The sequence below is a fragment of the Scardinius erythrophthalmus genome (genome assembly GCF_964197995.2).
Source record: "Scardinius erythrophthalmus genome assembly, chromosome: 10".
In the NCBI taxonomy this organism is placed as follows: domain Eukaryota; kingdom Metazoa; phylum Chordata; class Actinopteri; order Cypriniformes; family Leuciscidae; genus Scardinius; species Scardinius erythrophthalmus.
In genome coordinates, this window is record NC_138230.1 from 6216470 (window position 1) to 6234621 (window position 18152).

At 38.8% G+C, this 18152-nt stretch overlaps 2 protein-coding genes across 3 annotated transcripts in view; one reads left to right on the forward strand and one right to left on the reverse strand.

Moving 5' to 3' along the window:
• tgfbr2a (transforming growth factor beta receptor 2a) overlaps window positions 1-6952 on the forward strand; it is a 29561-nt gene extending 22609 nt beyond the window's left edge. Inside the window, exons 8-9 of the mRNA XM_081376799.1 lie at window positions 940-1064; window positions 5502-6952. Of these exons, the coding sequence (XP_081232925.1) occupies window positions 940-1064; window positions 5502-5654 (278 nt within the window). The 3' untranslated portion in view covers window positions 5655-6952. The remainder of the gene's footprint in view (window positions 1-939; window positions 1065-5501) is intronic.
• A 1456-nt stretch (window positions 6953-8408) lies between these two features.
• LOC308697506 (uncharacterized protein) lies at window positions 8409-17894 on the reverse strand. Of its 2 annotated transcripts, XR_014030947.1 has the most exons (10): window positions 17519-17894; window positions 16040-16279; window positions 15258-15862; window positions 15036-15126; window positions 14748-14934; window positions 14443-14564; window positions 13037-13265; window positions 11825-11869; window positions 9596-9686; window positions 8409-8793 (listed from the first exon to the last, which is right to left on the reverse strand). XR_014030947.1 is itself a non-coding variant. In XM_081376806.1 (8 exons), exons 1-8 carry the CDS (start codon window positions 17780-17782, stop codon window positions 11850-11852), a joined length of 1758 nt encoding a protein of 585 aa, XP_081232932.1. In that variant the 5' UTR covers window positions 17783-17894; the 3' UTR covers window positions 9662-11849. The 2 variants fall into 2 exon arrangements, 1 of the variants encoding a protein (XP_081232932.1); XM_081376806.1 differs by lacking the exon at window positions 8409-8793 and having other exon boundaries at window positions 9662-11869.
• Between the last annotated feature and the right edge of the window lie 258 nt (window positions 17895-18152).

Consider the following 18152-nt stretch of genomic DNA (forward strand, 5'->3'; position numbering starts at 1 on the left):
TATTTTTTTCATTAAAAAATGTAGTGTTCATCAGAGAGGTCCAAGACCCCAGGACTTTAGTCGCACTTGAACCACGAATACACAAAATTTTTTTTTTATAAAATTCGAGGATCAATTTGACCCTCTTAGGAATGATCGGGATGCTGCAGGTCACACAGAAAAACCTAAAAATGCTCAAAATTCAAACTAAAAATGCTAAAACTGTGTGTGTATCTGAATGCACACTGAAGAGGAATGACTTCAGGACCCAGCGGAACAGCTCCTTCGCTCCATATAGAGAGATATATCCAGAGGCCAGCAAGAGTCATGAAATATGTTATATATCATATTTTTCCACTGGAGGTCGGCAGAGACACCCAATGTAAGAGATTTTGAGCTGAATTAAAAGGATTATTACATGAAATTGTGAGTTATTTTGAATTTAAGTTGAAAGAATGTGAGGAATGTGCTTAAATTATTATTTATTTATTATTTATTTATTGATCAAATCTAGTAATTTTAAGGTAAATTAAATTAAATTAAAAAAATTTAAAAAGCAAAAAATCTAAAAAAAAATGCATGAAAAATAGAAAATAAATTATCAAAATGACATAAAATAAACTTTCTGGACAAAAAACATGAAGTATAATTTAAAAAGGATGAAGGTTAATATAAGTGAATATATCATGCCTTCCTGTATGGTTTGTTTTTGTTGTTCAAAAGTGGTTTATGTCAGATTTGAGTGTACATGCAAGAGGAATAGTGTTTGTAAAAACTTCCCATAATGCCTTTCTCTAGTGATTTCCCCGCCCACTCTCTGCAGAGAAATGTCAATCAAACTCATCACATGCTGTCAGACTTTGAAGATATTTGAAGTTCAATACTCATGTTTCCAGGTTTGACTGTGTGTGTGTGTGTGTGTGTGTGTGTGTGTGTGTGTGTGTGTGTGTGTGTGTGCAGATGTGCGGGAATACGAGCCTCCGTTCGGGAAGCTGAAGGAGCATCCGTGTGTGGAGAGCATGAAGGATGATGTCATCAGAGATCGACTGAGACCCGAGATACCGGCCAGCTGGAGCAACCACACGGTAAAGCCCACCGTACACTTCTGTCTGTAACACACACTGCATGCGCCGTAGGCGTAATTCTATGGGGGGACAGGGGGACACGCCCCCCCCCCAATATTCAAAGAAGGACAATTTGTCCCCCCCAATATTTGATCATACTGTATGATTATGCGGGCAATATCGATGTGATTGCAAATACGTCTTTCTTTCCAGATCCGAAAATATAAAATCCCGGCCGGTCCATTTCCCAAATCCATTCGACTGGCCTTACACTATACATTAACAAAACCTGTTTCTCCTGAAATCCATGTCATGTTTTCCCTATACCTTTAGTAGCTTGTGCACCGTCAGTGGGTTAGGAAAAACCAAACAGAAGAAGAGTTAGGAGCGCGAAATCTGACAGACATTTGGCCATACCTGTCAACACTCCCGTTTTTCCCGGGTTTCTCCCGTTTTTTAGCCCTATCTCCCGGACCCCTCCCGGTTTGTTATTTCTCCCGGGAAACTCCCATAATTTGCATGGCCCAAACTCCTTTATGAATAATCGGACCAATAAGTTTGTCTAATGTTGACCAGTTGCCAGATCTTGTATTAAATGCATTACATTCACACAATCCACACACCATATACAATTTCAACCCGTTTGTCACCTCAACCTGGTGGCAACCTATAACCCAGTTGCACAGTCGTGGAAAGTTTAACCCGAAAGCGAGCCGATAGACATGGCAGGTGACGGCGGTGTCCTCGCAAAGAAACCGAAGTACAGTTGTAAATTTATGTTTCCATTTATGGGTATTGCCAGAGTTTTTCCTGCATAGAGAATTATGAGGCGGCCGCCTCAGACAAATTTCGTGCCGCCGGCTCTCGACAAAACTCGGACAGACACATGGTCAGATACACTTTTCCCACCGTGATGGTTCTGTTGCAGTTATAAAAATATTTAAAATAATCTAATTTAATACAGTTATAATTTTTCAATGTAAATTATTTAATTTGATTGGTAACAGCCTAGTGTCTTATTTTAATTGGATATATTTATCAAATTTAAGAATTTGAAATGAAAGATGGAGCAAACAGTTAAAATTAGGGGGAAAATGCCCTTTATAAAGGTACAAAAAACAATTCTGAGTGTTTTCAAACAGTGATGTAATGAAAAATGGACAATTTTAAGTATGAAGGGAGTAAAGCCTCTGTTTAGGCTATTAAGGAAATATAATTTTGGCAAAAGAAGAACTTTTATTTTAAATAAATGTTCATTTTAAATCAGCCTGCTTCAGTGTGATATGTTACCATATTATCATGCTTAACACTAAGAATTTGAATAATTGTAATGTGATGATCAGATGCAGATATCTAAATCAGAGAATATCATAGGTTCGGGCGGTTTGCGGGTGGATTATTTATTTTTAACAGTGGATTGAGGTGACTCAAAGTGCACCAGATTAATGAACTTACCTTTAAAATGTACAAAATTTCCCCCCCTAGAGGTACCAAGTACACTTAACAGCATGACTGTTGTATGATGGTAAGTGTTCGGACTCTGACTTTTATTTTATTTTGATAAAAAGAAATGTGTTCATGCGCCAACACAAAAAGTCCCACAGCTGTCCCCCCCAATGTGTGATTGACAATTTCGCCCCTGGCATGCGCACTGAACTTGTTTTGCAGTGATCAGCTGTTTCACAAGATGGCAGCACTGACCTGACCTGCAGAAAACACAACTAAAGACTGGAACAGCTGATCATATGTGCCTAATATATCAATACAGTCAATATAAACACCATAATGTAAACATAGTCATAATCAATCAACAGAAGATTTTATTTAATTACATAACAGCCTTTTGAAGTTTAATAATCACATTAGGCCATATTGTAATTCCCATGATTAAGACAAGGTCAAGGTCATGGTGTCTTTATGCAGACAGGAGATCCAGCAATCCATACATAAGACAATCCAAAAAAAAACCCATCAAAACAAACAGTAAACATAGAACATTAAAATATAACATTAAAAAACATTGTCCAAAGCATAAAAACTTCTAAGAAAGATCATAACAATGTGCCTCTACACATCCAGCTGTAAGGGTGGATTCCTGCAGTGGTTCAGGCTGCAAGAAATGCCGAATGACTAAAGAAACGTTATTGGCAAGATGGTAGAAAACTGCACATTTCTTGTCTTTAACCACCCACTGCCACTTATACCAACGACTGAAATAAGCGCAGTTACAATAGCTTCATATGTGGGAGAGCGTTGCTATAGAGAGTGACGATATTGTATTGCAATATGTAGCACTTCAAAGTCAATACCAAATCAAACCTAGTTAGCACATTAGTTGTAATTGAAAAGGTTTAATGACAAAATATGGTTATGGTTACACTTAAAATAGTTACAAAATAGATGTATGAGATGATGATAACTTATATTATTAATTGTACTCAGCATATATGAAAAATGTTACCTGAGAGAGAGACAAAGAAAAGAGGAGCCCCCAAGAAAGGGACCCAGAGAAGAATAGAGCCAGAGCATCAGAGAGACAGAGCAACAGTTACAATCTTGTTTTATCCTTTCCTTGACCATGTGACTAAAACCCAACTGTGAGACAGTCAAACTGACCAATCAGATAATTACACTTCCACCACTGTACTAAAGGTGTGACAATTCATTGACCCCGACCCCCAAAGTACAAACATTTGGCCTGCAAGCCGAGATCGCTATCAGCCCCTCTGTGCCTTAAGCCTGGAACACACCAAGCCGACGGTCGGCCGTCGGGCAGTTTCCGTGCGTCGGCCGACTAAATCTTCTCGGTGTGTTTCCCTCCGTCGGCTGAAATTGGTCCTCGTCGGCTTTGTAACGGCCGACTCGACATGTTGAATCAGCGTCGGGCCGTCGGTGAAAGAGGGAACTCTGATTGGCTGTTCAGCTTAGTGAAGGAGGCAGTGCACGAGAATAATAGCAACACAGCAAGCAAAGTCAAAACGGTACAGATAGAAGGCTGTTCTAATGTTACGTCATCTTACCTGAGTGTTCCTTGGCGAATATTTCAATATTAACACGAGCGGAGTGGAATACAGAAAGTGTTAAGCAGGATTGATATTCAAAACGGTAAGCACGCACTGCTTTGTTTACGTTTGTGTATTTGCAGCTGGCAGCGTCCTTTTCCCTTTTTGAATAACGAATATAGACGAATATATCTGCAAAAGTAGACAGTTGTCTCATTTACACGCAGGCGCAGAACCCGCTTTCTAGCTGACAGTCGGCAGGAGTTCTCTCGGTGTGTTCAAGTGCACTTTTTAACCCGACGCGAGGCGACCACACAGTCGGCTTTCATCAGCGCTAGTTCGGCGGCGTCGGCTTGGTGTGTTCCAGCTTTAGGAACGCCAAAATGGTCATTGTGGTAGAAAGAGGGGGGAGAAAAACAGTCAAGCAAATATCTTTGTTCATTTAAAATATCTTGGATTATTTTCAATTCTACACAGCATGTAAAGGAGGAGAACAGACTCAGATAATAAATCTCGCCTTATGCTGTAGCTTATTGGAATAAAGACTTACAAGGTTGGGTTGAGATTCACCTATAATCTTACTAGCCCACCTAACAATTTGGTTCAAAGAATTTTTGTTCTTCAAAGATAAATTACCAAACCAAGATACAAGGGAGAACGACAAGACTGATTCAATAAAGGCCTGATAGAAAAGGGTCATCATAGATTTATCAATATGAAATCTGGACAGCTTTCTGAGGCCAAACAGACGCTCGTGTCCCTTTTTACATCCAGACTCACAGTTCTTTTCAAAAGTCAATTTAGAGTCTATGACTGTCCCCAGGTATTTGTAGTTTTCCACACAATCCACTGCCTGGTCTTTAACCCTTCAGAACCTGAAGCTGAAATAGGTGTTTTTCACATATTTAGATTTTTTGACTGTAAAATTCATGTGCTAGGTGTCATCTTTTTCAGAAAAAGATTAGCTTTCAACAAATTACAGTCATTGACCATTATTTGGTGTGGTGAGTTTGTAAATAGAATTTAAATAGACAAAAAAAAAAAAAAACGAGAATAAATTTACTGATTTTTATTTAGAAAAAAAAAAAAACAGAAAAAATCATGAATGAAAGAAACTAACACTTTAAATTTGAAAAATGAACTATAATACATATATACAAGTCTTTTATGTGACTTAGACTTGGGTTGCACAGTTTTCATTTAGGACACTTTTTTTCATACACGCACACATACACATGCACACACCATATGCTTATATAGCATCCGTGTATTGCCGAAAAGTGCATGTTGTCTACTGTCAGGGGCAATTTGAATGATTTTGATAGTGCAAACGTTTAAAAAGATAAACTTTTCTTATGCCATGTAAATGTATAATAATGTATGACCGTAGATGTGATGAAACTAAACAGAAGTGTTTGTGAGGCTCTCACTGAGGTGTGTGTGTGTGTGTGTTCAGGGCGTCCATCTTCTGAGCTCCACCATCGAGGAGTGCTGGGATCACGACCCTGAGTCCCGACTGACGGCGCAGTGTGTCGTGGAGCGCTTCAGTGACATCATCAGCTCTGACATCATCACGAGCACAGGGGATTCTGGGAGCGACGACAAGTAGAGCGACGCCTGATCATGGACATGCAGACACACGTGTGACACGCGCACTTTACAGGAGCAGGAACATTTACACACGTCAGGACAGGGGATTTACTCAGCTAAACTGCAGGAAACTCTTCCTCAGTGTTTCTGTCTCGTCTTCCAGCACAAACATCTAAACACTCTTATATCAGCACACACTCACTGGAGAAACACTGTGACTGAAGATATTAAGACTTGTTTTCTGAAGAATTTGTCAAAATTAATCAAGAAAATCTGCGAATGGAGTCGGAAAACAAACTTGATTCAAAGGAAAACAAGACATTTTTGGCAGATATTTGTTCTTGTTTTAAGCACAAACTCGCTCAATTTTGATTTATCAACTTTATATCTTTGTCTTTCTGTTTCTCTAGTAAATGTATCTTGATTTAAGAGTGTTTCGATGTTTGTACTGGAAAACGAGACTTTTTTGCAGTGTATATGAACTCATATTCAGTATCAAGAGCACGTGTATGATGTCAGTTGCTCGTTATGTATCATTATCATTAAGCTTTCAGGGAAAATATGCTTCTCTGACGCGAGGAAACATGGAGGAAGAGGAAGTGAGGTCATATCTTGATGTGAACAATATTCAAACGCAAAGGATTCTGGGACATGTGAACTCTGCAAGAACGTCCAAGACACTCTCTGTGAACTTACAGTATTATAAAGCCACAAAAACCTTAGGATTATAAATCAGATCAAATCCAGCTGGTTTAAGTGTTAATTATAGGAAAATACATGACATTACCAAAGAGAACTGTGAGCCAAAGCTGATCCAGATTAAAGAGATGAAATATGAATTATGCTGTATTGAGACTCTCAGGTAAAGCTGTTTATTAATGTGAAATACAGTCTGAAGACTTTTACACGCGTGCCTTACAGAGCAAAGACTGATGTGAATCATTTACATGAATGTTGATGATCAGTTAATTTCTGTAAACGAGTATATGAAATATCAACAACATCCAGTTTATAAAAGCAACATTTATAAAAGAAAAAGCACTTTTTTTTTGTAATGCATATATAATCATTGTGTAAATGTGTCTGTCATTGTGTAAACTCATAAAATCATTGATTATTTGTGAATGTTATTGTGTTATACACTGCAGCTGATGCTTTACTCAATTTACCTTCTTAATTCATGTTTCTGGTCATCAGTGCAAATTAATCTTCAGAAAAAACACAAACCTTTCAAATTCTTTCATGCAGCATCATATAGAGACACCTGATGGATAAAAATAAATCAATATAACAAATTATAGACGTAAATTGAACTACAAATACGGGTTCATGTCTATTTTAATCTCATTCAGTTATGGTGACCACTAACGTTAGACAAATTTACAAACCAATTTTTTTTTTTTTTTTTTAGCAAATCGATCAAATTATTCAGAAGATGCTCTTCGGATTGTTTATTAAAATTATTTATTACTCAATTAATTTCAATCAGAAATAATTAGAACAGCATTTAAATGTAGATCGTGTTTATGGCCGCTGATAAACGGAAGTTCCCCGAGCAAATACCATAGACAGTAAAAGAAATGGACACAGCGACCCCATTGGAACTCAGTTGAGACAAGTGAAGCCCGGGCTGCGTTCGAAACCGCATACTCAATGAGTAGGTACTTAATTTCAATGAGTACTTACTTAATGAGCGCTAAAAGAGTAGGTACTTTATAGCCAGATCTCGTTGAGTATGAATGAGAACCGGACATCTGCCATGTTGACGTTATCATGTGACCTACGACGCGTTATCACACGCGCAACAACTTAAAAGATTTGAACGACACGTTTAATTCATCTATCTGTAAATATCATGATATTGATTAAACTTGCTCATTTTGTGGTCTTTTTGAAGAAACTGCTGCCCATTTATTTTGTGAGTACATTTAGGGTTGATTTAAGTTCTTATATTTAACCCTACTAATGTGACCCACCGTTTTATCCTTAACGATATTTATTTTTATTACGAAATCCCAAAATTGTCATCTCTTGAATATGTTGTTAATTTCTTTATTTTATATCCAAACATTTTCATCCATAAGCAAAAGTGGCTTACTGCTTTGTTTTCCTCTTTTTCTTGTTAAATTTAACTATCGTTTCATCCCTCAGGCCTATAAATAACAGAAAATGCATTTTTTTAAATGTATTATATAATTATTTAAGCAAACCCATTTGTTTGCAAACCCATGATATATATATATATATATATTATATTATATATATATATGCATGTATAAATACATACATACATATACATACATACATTTACCTCACATTTACTCGACAGCCCTACCTAGAATGGTTTTCCTCAGCGTTTGTAATGTCTGCACAAAGGGAGATTCACCTTTGGAGAAAACTGTTGATTTTATACTCGAAAAATATAAGTATCATTATTAAAAATTAATATTACCCCAGAATGAATTGCATTGCTCCCAGCCCAAAACATACAATAATAACAACGATAAATGCTGATCAATTAATTATATTACTTTTTACTGTAAATTATATAATTCAATAAAACAAACAAAATGTAATGTATATCATATGACATAGCTATGCATGAATACACTCTAGATGTGTATATAGTGAACATCTACATTTTCCTTCAAACAATAAATAAAGCATTAATTAATTGTATTTTATTTACTGACAACAATGAGAAATATTAATAAATTAGTAAAAGAATGAATCAAAGTCACCATCACACAATAAACAAATGCATATACAAGTCAACACATGAAACAAAGCTTTATTACAATCATGTATGTAGGCTACAGGCACTGAACCCCACATCCTTCTGCCATCTCAACACAGCGGTGCCCATTCTGCAGATTTATTCTGATGAATCAGCTGACCGCCAGAGGTGAGCCGTTCCCTCGTGCCTGAGGTTGTTGCGTGATGTGTTGTGCTTCACAATCTGAGGCAATAAAGGCAGGTGGAGTGATGGTGGGTCTCATGAGGGCAGGTGGAGGTTCTCATGAGGGCAGGTGGAGTGATGGAGGGTCTCGTAAGGGCAGGTGGAGTGATGGAGGGTCTCATCCATGGCACCATCTCCAGGATTCAGCTCTGTGCTCTTTGTCCTCAGTGCTCACACCAGTCTGCTGACATTTCAGATCCTACAAAATGCACAAACATAACACAAAAGCAGTAATTTTAACATCACAATGTCATTTGATTTCAGTATTATTTAGATGACAAAAATGCTTTTTTCCACAAATGCCGCCATCATCTTTCTTTGCAGGTCCTGCTCCACCACAAAAGCTGTGCAGCAAATGCACAGAAATCAAGAATCAGAAAAGTGCTGTAATAGCTCTGTTTGAAATTACAATAATTAAAATAAACTACAACTTAATATTTAAATAGTTGTTGTTATCCATTTCTGTAATGTCACAAAGTCTTTGATGGCAGCATTCAGCTTCATGAGCCACTCTAACATCCAGACCAGACTCACGTTTCCTCTGTGATTTATGAGCTCAACACTACATTTACATGTTGAGGTTGTTTTAACTTTTAGTTTTTATACAATATAAATGTTCCTCAATTTATCAACTAATGGACAAATAAAATAGATAACTTATGTTTAGTTACTTTATAGATTTGTTCTACATAATAGCACACATACATCACTCAGATGCCTATTTCATATAGTAATCTGCAATTCTTATAGAAGAGTTTCTTGCCAGATATTAAATAGACATTTAGTAATTGTATTTAAGATGTATACGGTTTAAAATGTATGCAAATCCACTTTGGAGACGTATGTGTCCTTACTGGAGCTTCTCTGTTAGCTATACATAATAAAATGTGATTTACAGCAAAATCACAAATAGCCTATACAGCGTCTTTACACCTTAAACAATTCAACAGTTTACTGTACAGTAGTTCAACACATGCGATCATTTGATTTGTAATACTCACATTTGAGTCTCGTCCGTCATCCTTTCCGTCACGTTCGAGTATGACCTATCCTTCTTCTTCTTTTTTGTGACGTATCCTCTCGCGTGGCCTCCTGGGATAGAAGAGTATCCATCGGTCGAGCACTCAAAAATCTGGCTGGAAGCAGTAAGCCATCCGGGAACTTCTCGCCTACTCTTTTATGTTTCGAACGTACTGCTTCCTTCACGTACTGTTTTCGCCTACTATATAGTAGGAAAGTAGGCATATTCGAACGCACTTAAGTCCGAATCTCGCGATAATTAGTACGTCACCCAGGTAATTCTCGCCTACTCTTTTGGATTCGTACATACTTTTTCGCTCGCCTACTCTTTTTCCCATACTAAATAGTAGGGAAGTATGCGGTTTCGAACGCAGCCCCGTTTTCAGCGATTTTTTAGCACTTCCTTTCCTGACGCGCAGACTCAAACCGAGCAAAGCGTTACACGGACCACGTGAGCAACCCGTCTGTCTTCTAGTAGCTGTGCCAAGAGAAATCTGAATCACTCCCTTCCGAAACTCGCAGAGACGGAGAGTGTGATTAGGAGCTGTCCATGAGCGTGGAGCAGGAGCAACTTTTGCCAGGTATTCTGATTAATTATATTGTCATTTTGCCTCCACGTCTCCCCGATTGCCCGCGAGCTTCTCCTCCCGTCCATACGGTAATCTCTCTAGTGTGCGACAGAGAGTCGCGTGATTATGACGCAATCGTTAGCATACTTTTACAAAAACTGCTTCTACGGGGCCATTACATAAGCTACAAGGTAATGGAGCATTTTATACACTGTCGTGTTTCTTTAGAAATAAAAAATGGACAAATGGAGTCTTCAAACGCCTCAGATGTAAAGTTATTCGCTGTCAAAGTGACGCCAAAATGAATGGAAGTCAATGGGATTGCTAACGCAAGTGAAGTTCCGCTCAAGATGGCGGCACCCGGCCGACTTCAACTTCCGGTCGACTTCCTTCCCGCTTGGGCAAATACGAACTGAATCATTTGTTCTTCTGTTTCGCCAGAGGATCCTCTTGCTTTGAGTTTGAGGTTGTTGGCAGCAGACCGACCGTGCATTCAAAACATTTACACTAGTTATGACACATTTAACATTAACACGTTACAATTTGAGAGAGTTTGTTATTATGTTTTAAATAGATAATTACGGAAGCCCTGAACCGCAACGTAAAAAATATTCTTTAAAAAACCCCACCATTTTTAAACTGAAAAGGGTCTTCCTGCCGCCCGCTCATTCCTCGTGCAAAACGCCGACGCTAAATTCAAGGTTAAAAAACAGTCATCAACAACGGAAACCCTGAATCGCAACCAAAGTAAAAAAAAAAAAAACTTGCGGTTCAGGGCTTCCGTTGCCATCGAATTTAGGTAAGTTACCTACGTTTTATGCGTTGGCATTTTTGCACCAGTAGCCTATGAGCGGGAGGCAGGAGGACGCTTCACAGTTAAAATTTTGTAAAGTGAAATTGAATAAGTGGCAAAGATGGATCACACGATCTCGTTTAAAAACAGTTATTGTATATGCGTATGTTGTTCGAGCTTATTTTTCACATTGTCTCAGTGATGCGCAACAATGTAAGAGCAGAGATCATGTTTACTTCTGATCAGAAACAGAGACAGTTAGTCAGTCAGGCGACCTGCAAAACTATAGCCCACAAACTTGCGTTAAAGCTCGCCAAGTGAGCTAAGCTTGCCAAAGCTCACTCATATTTTTTCTAGTAACATATCGGACATTTTGTGAATTATATCAACGCTTTTAAATAGGCTACAGATGAATAAATCACTACTAGTTGAAGTTCATCCACAGTAAAGCCAGTGATACTGAAGCTAGTTCTGCTGTGTTTATAGCATTAGTTGTTCTTCTAGTAATGTTTATGTTGAATTCGGGATTTTCTATGTCTTCAGAACCATCTGTAGCCTTATGTTTCTAAATACCCATAATCTCTTTATGTATTCAAATAACAGATATTTTCCTTCCCATATGGAAAAGGTTTGCTTGAAAAGGATGTGATGTTCCAACAGAATATTGTAAGGGACATATAGCCTATGCAGCAAAAACTACATATATAAATTGTTTAATATTAATGTATTTTTAATCATATATGTCCTACATACAACTAAAGATTTTCATGATGTAAAAACATAGGAAAATAATGCTAATTTAATATGAATGTCCAGCATGGACGTGTATAAAACACAGTGCAGTTTACCAGTCAGTATAAGGCTGTACTTCACTCATGCTTGTTCAAGGTTCCCTGAAGTAAAAAAACAAGGATTTACACATTTTCAACGTTACATGTCTTCAAAACATCCTACAATTATTAGTATGATCGCCATTTCATTTTTTATATTTTTTGGTAAAACGTAGTTTTACTTTCATAGCTGTAAGATGTTGATTTCTCAAAGGACAAGTGAACAATTCAATAACTCGTGTTGCCCTTACTGTGCGTTCACACCGGACGCGCGTCAAATCAAAAGTTTGAATCGAAATTTACGGCGAAAGTTTCGAAACCTGTTGGCGGCCATCTTTTTTTAGATGTTTATCAAGCATTAGCATTGAAATTAATCGAGAGAGTCGCCGCTCGTATATGCTCTGGAGAGCAGAAACAGCAGCGTAGGGGACATCGTCGCTGTACTCGGGTCCACCAAACCCTCCGGAGGGTTTCAGGAGTTTCACAATTTGCTCCAGGAGGTAGGTTTGGTGGACCTAACGGTGAGGACGCTGACGAGGACAGCGTAGGCCGTATAAGCCTCGGCATCGAGTGGTGGTCGCTGCCTGACGAGCCCGCGCTGTACAGCCCGGCGCGAGGTTCACCCTCGCCCGCACCTAATCTGTCATTTATTTTTGTTTTGATAATAAATGGAGCTGCAGCCTCCAAAAGTGAAACCTGTCCTGTGATTTTTTTTTTTAGTTTTTATACACTAAATTGTGTTTGTTGTCTTTACATTAGATTAATAAAGTTTCATATAATCTAGAATAGATATGGAATAAATAGCATTCAATAAAAAATGAGTATTTCTCATATTGAAATCAAGTTTTTATGTGAAAGATTTGCTTTGTTGTGCATTTTAGTCATATTACAAAATAATGTATTGAGGCCAAACATAAAATAACATTATAAACTGTCAGTTCACCACATGATGCAGCAAGCAGGCTCCTGATTGGTTAACGCGGCGCGAATTGACGCAGAAGTTCAGATTTTTCAACTCGGGCGTCAAACTTGACGCGCGAATGAGGCGAATTCGCGTCTACCGCGCCGCGCTAAACGCCTCAATCGCGCTGCAGGAATTTTTTACGCGCGTAACGCGTCTTTGCATTGACTTAACATTGAAATCACTCGCGCCTGACGCGCTGTTCGCATCCGGTGTGAACGCACCATTAGAAGTGTTTATGGCTATTTGTTCTAATTATGCAAACTTACCGGTATGCTTGAATAAAGTCAACTGACTGAAGACCCTCAAGAGATTTTTATCTAGTACGACAGCCTTGAGAGCATTCCAGGCAGCAGACCCCTTCTTCAACCATTTCTTTCTTATTTGTTGGTCATCGCTGAGGTCGTCATGGTAACACCTGTACTCCTGCCCATTTTCTTCCCATCGGTGAACACCACACACATGATACAGGATAGAGGTCCACCGGCGTCTCAACTCCTTTTTGAGGACATTTAGACACCGCGTAGCAAATTTCACAAATTAAATCTTTGCCACAAAGTATGCTCATTGTGTAACAAAAATCATTTACATAATCATCAATAAATAAGGACCAGACCCATTGCAAGAAATTACAATACCCTAGTGCTGGGCGGTTTGACCAAAAATCAACATCACGATTTTTTTCTAAATTATACCGGTTTCACGGTTTTTACCGTTTTTTTTTTTTTTTTTTTTTCTCAAGCATGATGGGTGTTAACCACATTTTCTACAGAGTAAGAGAGGAAATACTGCAGTAGATTTACTTATAATGCCCTATTTTATTGTCATGAGTGAATATTATAGAAAAAATCCACACTAATATTAATAATACAGGTTTGCAAGGCTGTTTACAAAGAGGTGCCAGCAGGAGGCGCTTTAGGAGCGGCAGAAACAGTGGTTTCCCCGGTAACGGCTGTACACAAAGCAGCAACGCTCTTAAACACTGCTTTATCAGGAAAGATAAAGAAAGATTCAATCGTAATAACAAAGAAACGTTTCTAAAGACCGTCAGTTCACTTCAGATACGTTAATACAGTATAAAAACATGCGCGCCGCGAGAAAAATGACACTCTCACCCCCACACGTCTCGTGCCCATTCTAGTCAATGCTTGTGTTTCAGATCGAAGCTTCCCAAAAGCAGCTCTCCGCGCCGCTTTGCTAAATATAGGCGCCTAGTCTATTTTGACGCACCGCGTGGAGGACGGAATAAAACCTTGTCGCAGCCGTAATGCGCCGCAGACGTGTGTTGTAAATGAGGGGTGAGACTGTGTCGCGCAGCGCCGCGTTCCGATTAAAGCGACATACACCGGTATTGCGGTATATTAAAAATTCATATCGTAACAAAAATAAACACCGGTATTCGGTATGAACCGGTAAACCGCCCAGCACTACAATACCCGTAGAACAAACGCGGACTAAACCTGGTCTCAACCAGGACTGAACCTGGACTAAACCAGGACTAAACCTGGTCTGAATCTATTTTATGTGGTAGTGCATTTTATTCATCACCGAAGAACCATGGAGATGACCACGGTTCAAAGCCTCAAAATGTTTGGTTCAAACGTTTCCCTTTTTCTTGAGGCTTCATTTTGCCCATCACTAGTTATGTATAACCAAACAATTCCAAGAGCATCACCTTCTCATCACCACCACAAGAACTGCATGACCACCAGAAGTGATTGCCCAGAGACTTGATCCAAGGCTGCAGATCCCGGTTTTCCTTCTTCCTTGCTGCTGCAGTTGCTTTCTTCTTTACACCTATAATGCACAAAGATAAAAATGAAAAATCATAACGTGAACAATAATTTTGCTAAATATCAGAACATGAAAGTAAACTCTGAATTCTACAACAGCTTCACTGCTTTCATTTTTCATATGCAAAAGCTCAACCATGATGATTACTATAATAAAACACAGTGTATATATAGTAAGCAATGCCACCTTTAGCAACATGCCATGGGTCAAACTGATGTCTGAGCTCCGGATAAGACTCCCTCATGATCTTCCGTATTGATGGAGCCCGGTCAGGCGTAACAACATCAACACTAACTCCAGAGTCCAGCAGACGATCCAGACCCCTCCGGAAACCAACAGACTCCATTGCTGGTGAACTCGTAGTCTCAGATACCTAAATTGTTCATTGAAGAAAAGAAGTGCGGGGAGGCTTATAAAAGTAGAACATAGGGATCAGGGACACTCAGTAAAAGGACAATACTGGATATATTTGACCTGAATTAGGTTTGACATAATTATCTTCTTTGTTGCATCATCCATGAAGCTGTAACCGGTGTACTTGGCACTGTAGCCTGGGGAGTCAGATCTGCAGATGACAAGTAAGGAAGTTACTTGTGGGCTGAAGGCAATCGTGATTTGACTGAATTATAATATAAGACATAATATTGCAACAGTAATGAGCACATATACTGTATGATATTTAACGGAAATATTTACCTTGCATCACCACCAATATCTGTGTGTCCACCATGAGACGCTGCTTCCTGGAGTTCGGCGATATTTTTTTCTTGCATGTCAGTGTAGGCTTTGTGAATTACAGGTATCATATAAGTGGACTGTAGTGAGTAGTACGATGTCTTCTTTGGAAGCTGTAAATTCAGAAGATCGGCCCACTCTGCAATTTCATTTTGTGTTGTTCCAGTGAAAATAATGGCTGCTGAGGACACTAGGTTATTCTCAGGGATTCCACGGACATCTGGACATGACTGCCACACTCCTGCATGGTGATTGAGACAAGTCCATTCTATTTTGATCTTTGATCCACAGCTGGTGATTTTCTTGTCAGTAATGGATACACCACATGTGTGACAAGTTGAAAACAGTTCCATAAGGGCCGACTCGTTCACAATCCACTTCCTCTCAGACCAATCACCTCTCCTTTCTGCCCCCACAATGCTCACGTCTGAGGAAGATGATCTTGTGGATGTACATTCACTACTCAGAGGAAGAAATGTGCAGTATTCCCCTACACAAGGTGCCTCTATGGAACTCATGCTTGTATCCAGTGTCTCAGATGCAACTGTTGAGCTCGGGTTCCCTGACTAAATGAGGAAAAAGAAAAACAGAGAAGTGTTAGTCAAAGTAAAGTGGCTGACTGACAGCATTTATAAGGACCTCATTTAGGATATGCAATAAAGCTCATCTTCAAGATTTAACTTTATGAAATTGTTCGATTTTTTTTAAGTGTGTGTAAAATAAAATTATATTTTTTTGCTAACCTGTGACTGTTCACAGACTGTGGGAGGTAGGGCCAAGTATGTACCAGATGTTGATGGCTTTGTTTTTGGAACGGTTTCTGGTGGGCTGGTGAGAACCATCTTCAAGTGTTCATGGTCAAATCTGCACTTCAGAGGGGTTGACTGAGGGAGTCCAGAGAATGCGTGGTCCACTTCGTCAGGGATTGAATCAGTACTGCACCCAGACTGGGCTGCTGCAGCCATCACAACAGGAGTGCATGCCTTTGAAAATATATATAAAAAAAATATTTTAAATATCAATAATTTCAATCATGTTTTACAAGCCCAGTAAAAGTTACAGTATATCAACATTTTACTATCTACAAATAGTAACAGTAACAAAAAGTTTTCTTTAAAATTATTTCACTAAAACTACAACTTTTAAAGGGTAAAAAATGGACTGGACTGCAACAGGACTGTCCACATGGACTGCAAAGCCTTTTTACTGTGAATAGTGAGACAAGCAGAAGAAATAATGACTTTAAACAACCTTTTGCTGGAAATACCCTCAAACAAATGTGTGTTTCAGTTTCTGGTGTGAAAAGATGGAATTGTCTAGAGAATGATTTAAAATGTTGTTCAAATATAGTTCAATTTAAATATAAGTATAAAGAGAAGATACTTAACTTGTATAAAGATGATGGTGAAAATTGTTAAAACTATAATATCAATGATCATGGTCTCGTTGTTGTCTTTGATGCCAGAGGTGTCATTATTGCATTAATGTTGTTTTTGTTCGTTTAGTGTTGTGTAAGCAGAATTAATAGTAAAAAAAAAAAAAAAAAAAAAAAAGGAAAATTGTTAAAATTGAAAGTAGATTACATCTGGTCTGGGCTATTTTTCATTTTTTTTTTTTTCTTTCATGTTGGTGAGGCCATCTAATTTGTAACTTTCTTATTATAAGAATGGGGTAGGAGTTTATAAGATTTATTTTTTTCTTCATCCTACTCCTGTTCTTCTTGTCATGGAATGTATTTTTGTTGTGTTTGTTGGATTGTTGTTGTGGTATTTCGTGTTGCATTACCATGAAACGAGAATAAATAAATAAATGAAATGAAAAAAAAAATACCTGCATCCACTTTGCAGTCTTTCTAACAAGAATATTCTCCCATAAAGCATACGTTTCTTGATCTTCATGTACGTTTTATGGACTAATTTCAAACTTACACTGAGCACCCTGCATACAGCTGACTTTATTGACTGTAATCCTGGATTGCAAAGACAACATTATAGACATGGTCGACGTAATTGCTGATGATAGTAATAATATTCTACATAATGTTATGTTTTATAGAGGCGTAACTGGAAATACCACATTGAGCTATTTGCTGCACACAACGTTACTTGTTGTTCGTGTATAGCCTGTTTTCTTGATAACATCGAGGCAAAACTTTATTACCCTTCGGTCTATTGAAAATAATCGGGCCAAGCAGGCTTGACGCCGTTGTCCAGTGTACTTACCCAGGGTGCTGGGACAGCAGTACTCTTCAAAACACGTTGCTTCCTCTGTCCTGGGCAGGAAGAAACATAGTCGTCGACGCTGAAGTGTGCACTGCAAACGCGAAGCTTCTTTATCTTCGCCAGTTTGGTGTTCACATTGAAGCCCAGAGCAATGAGCCAAAGTCGCCTCAGAGCAACATCTGCCACAGGAAATCTTTGAAATGTGTGAGGAGAAAGCGCCACATCTTTGTTTGTACAGTCCGGATAGTCACAAGTCCGCACCATTTTCTACAAAGCTTGTACAAACTGATCGCTCTTGGTGAGTAGCTATGTTAGCTCGTTCGTGTAGCTGTTCTGAGCACGTAAACACTGCCGAACAACTGAAAAAGTGGTGTGCGCCTGCGCAGCTCGCAGCTGGCTGTAGGTAGCGGCAGCGCGCAGTGATATGACAGGGGAGAAAATAGTGCCAAGCCATTACGAGGTCTGACCTCTCCATAGACAACGTTTTAGTGACGCAAATATATCACTCTTTTGAACACATATTGATTTGAGAAGAAAAAAGCTTTATTGCCGTGACCCCAGCAATCTTGCCGGACTAATTTCATCTTGACCAAAACTGGACCGGAGCTCGGCTCACAGGACGCTGTCGGGGGTA

What these genes read in the sequence shown, in the direction of transcription:
- LOC308697506 (XM_081376806.1), bottom strand. Translation starts at nt 17,782, where the DNA reads ATGGTGCGGACTTGTGACTATCCGGACTGTACAAACAAAGATGTGGCG. An exon ending in CCCATGGCATGTTGCTAAAG is followed by an intron (nt 14,565 to 14,747) that starts GTGGCATTGCTT and finishes TGTGCATTATAG; the next exon opens with GTGTAAAGAAGAAAGCAACT. An exon ending in GACTTTATTCAAGCATACCG is followed by an intron (nt 11,870 to 13,036) that starts GTAAGTTTGCAT and finishes TTTTTACTTCAG; the next exon opens with GGAACCTTGAACAAGCATGA.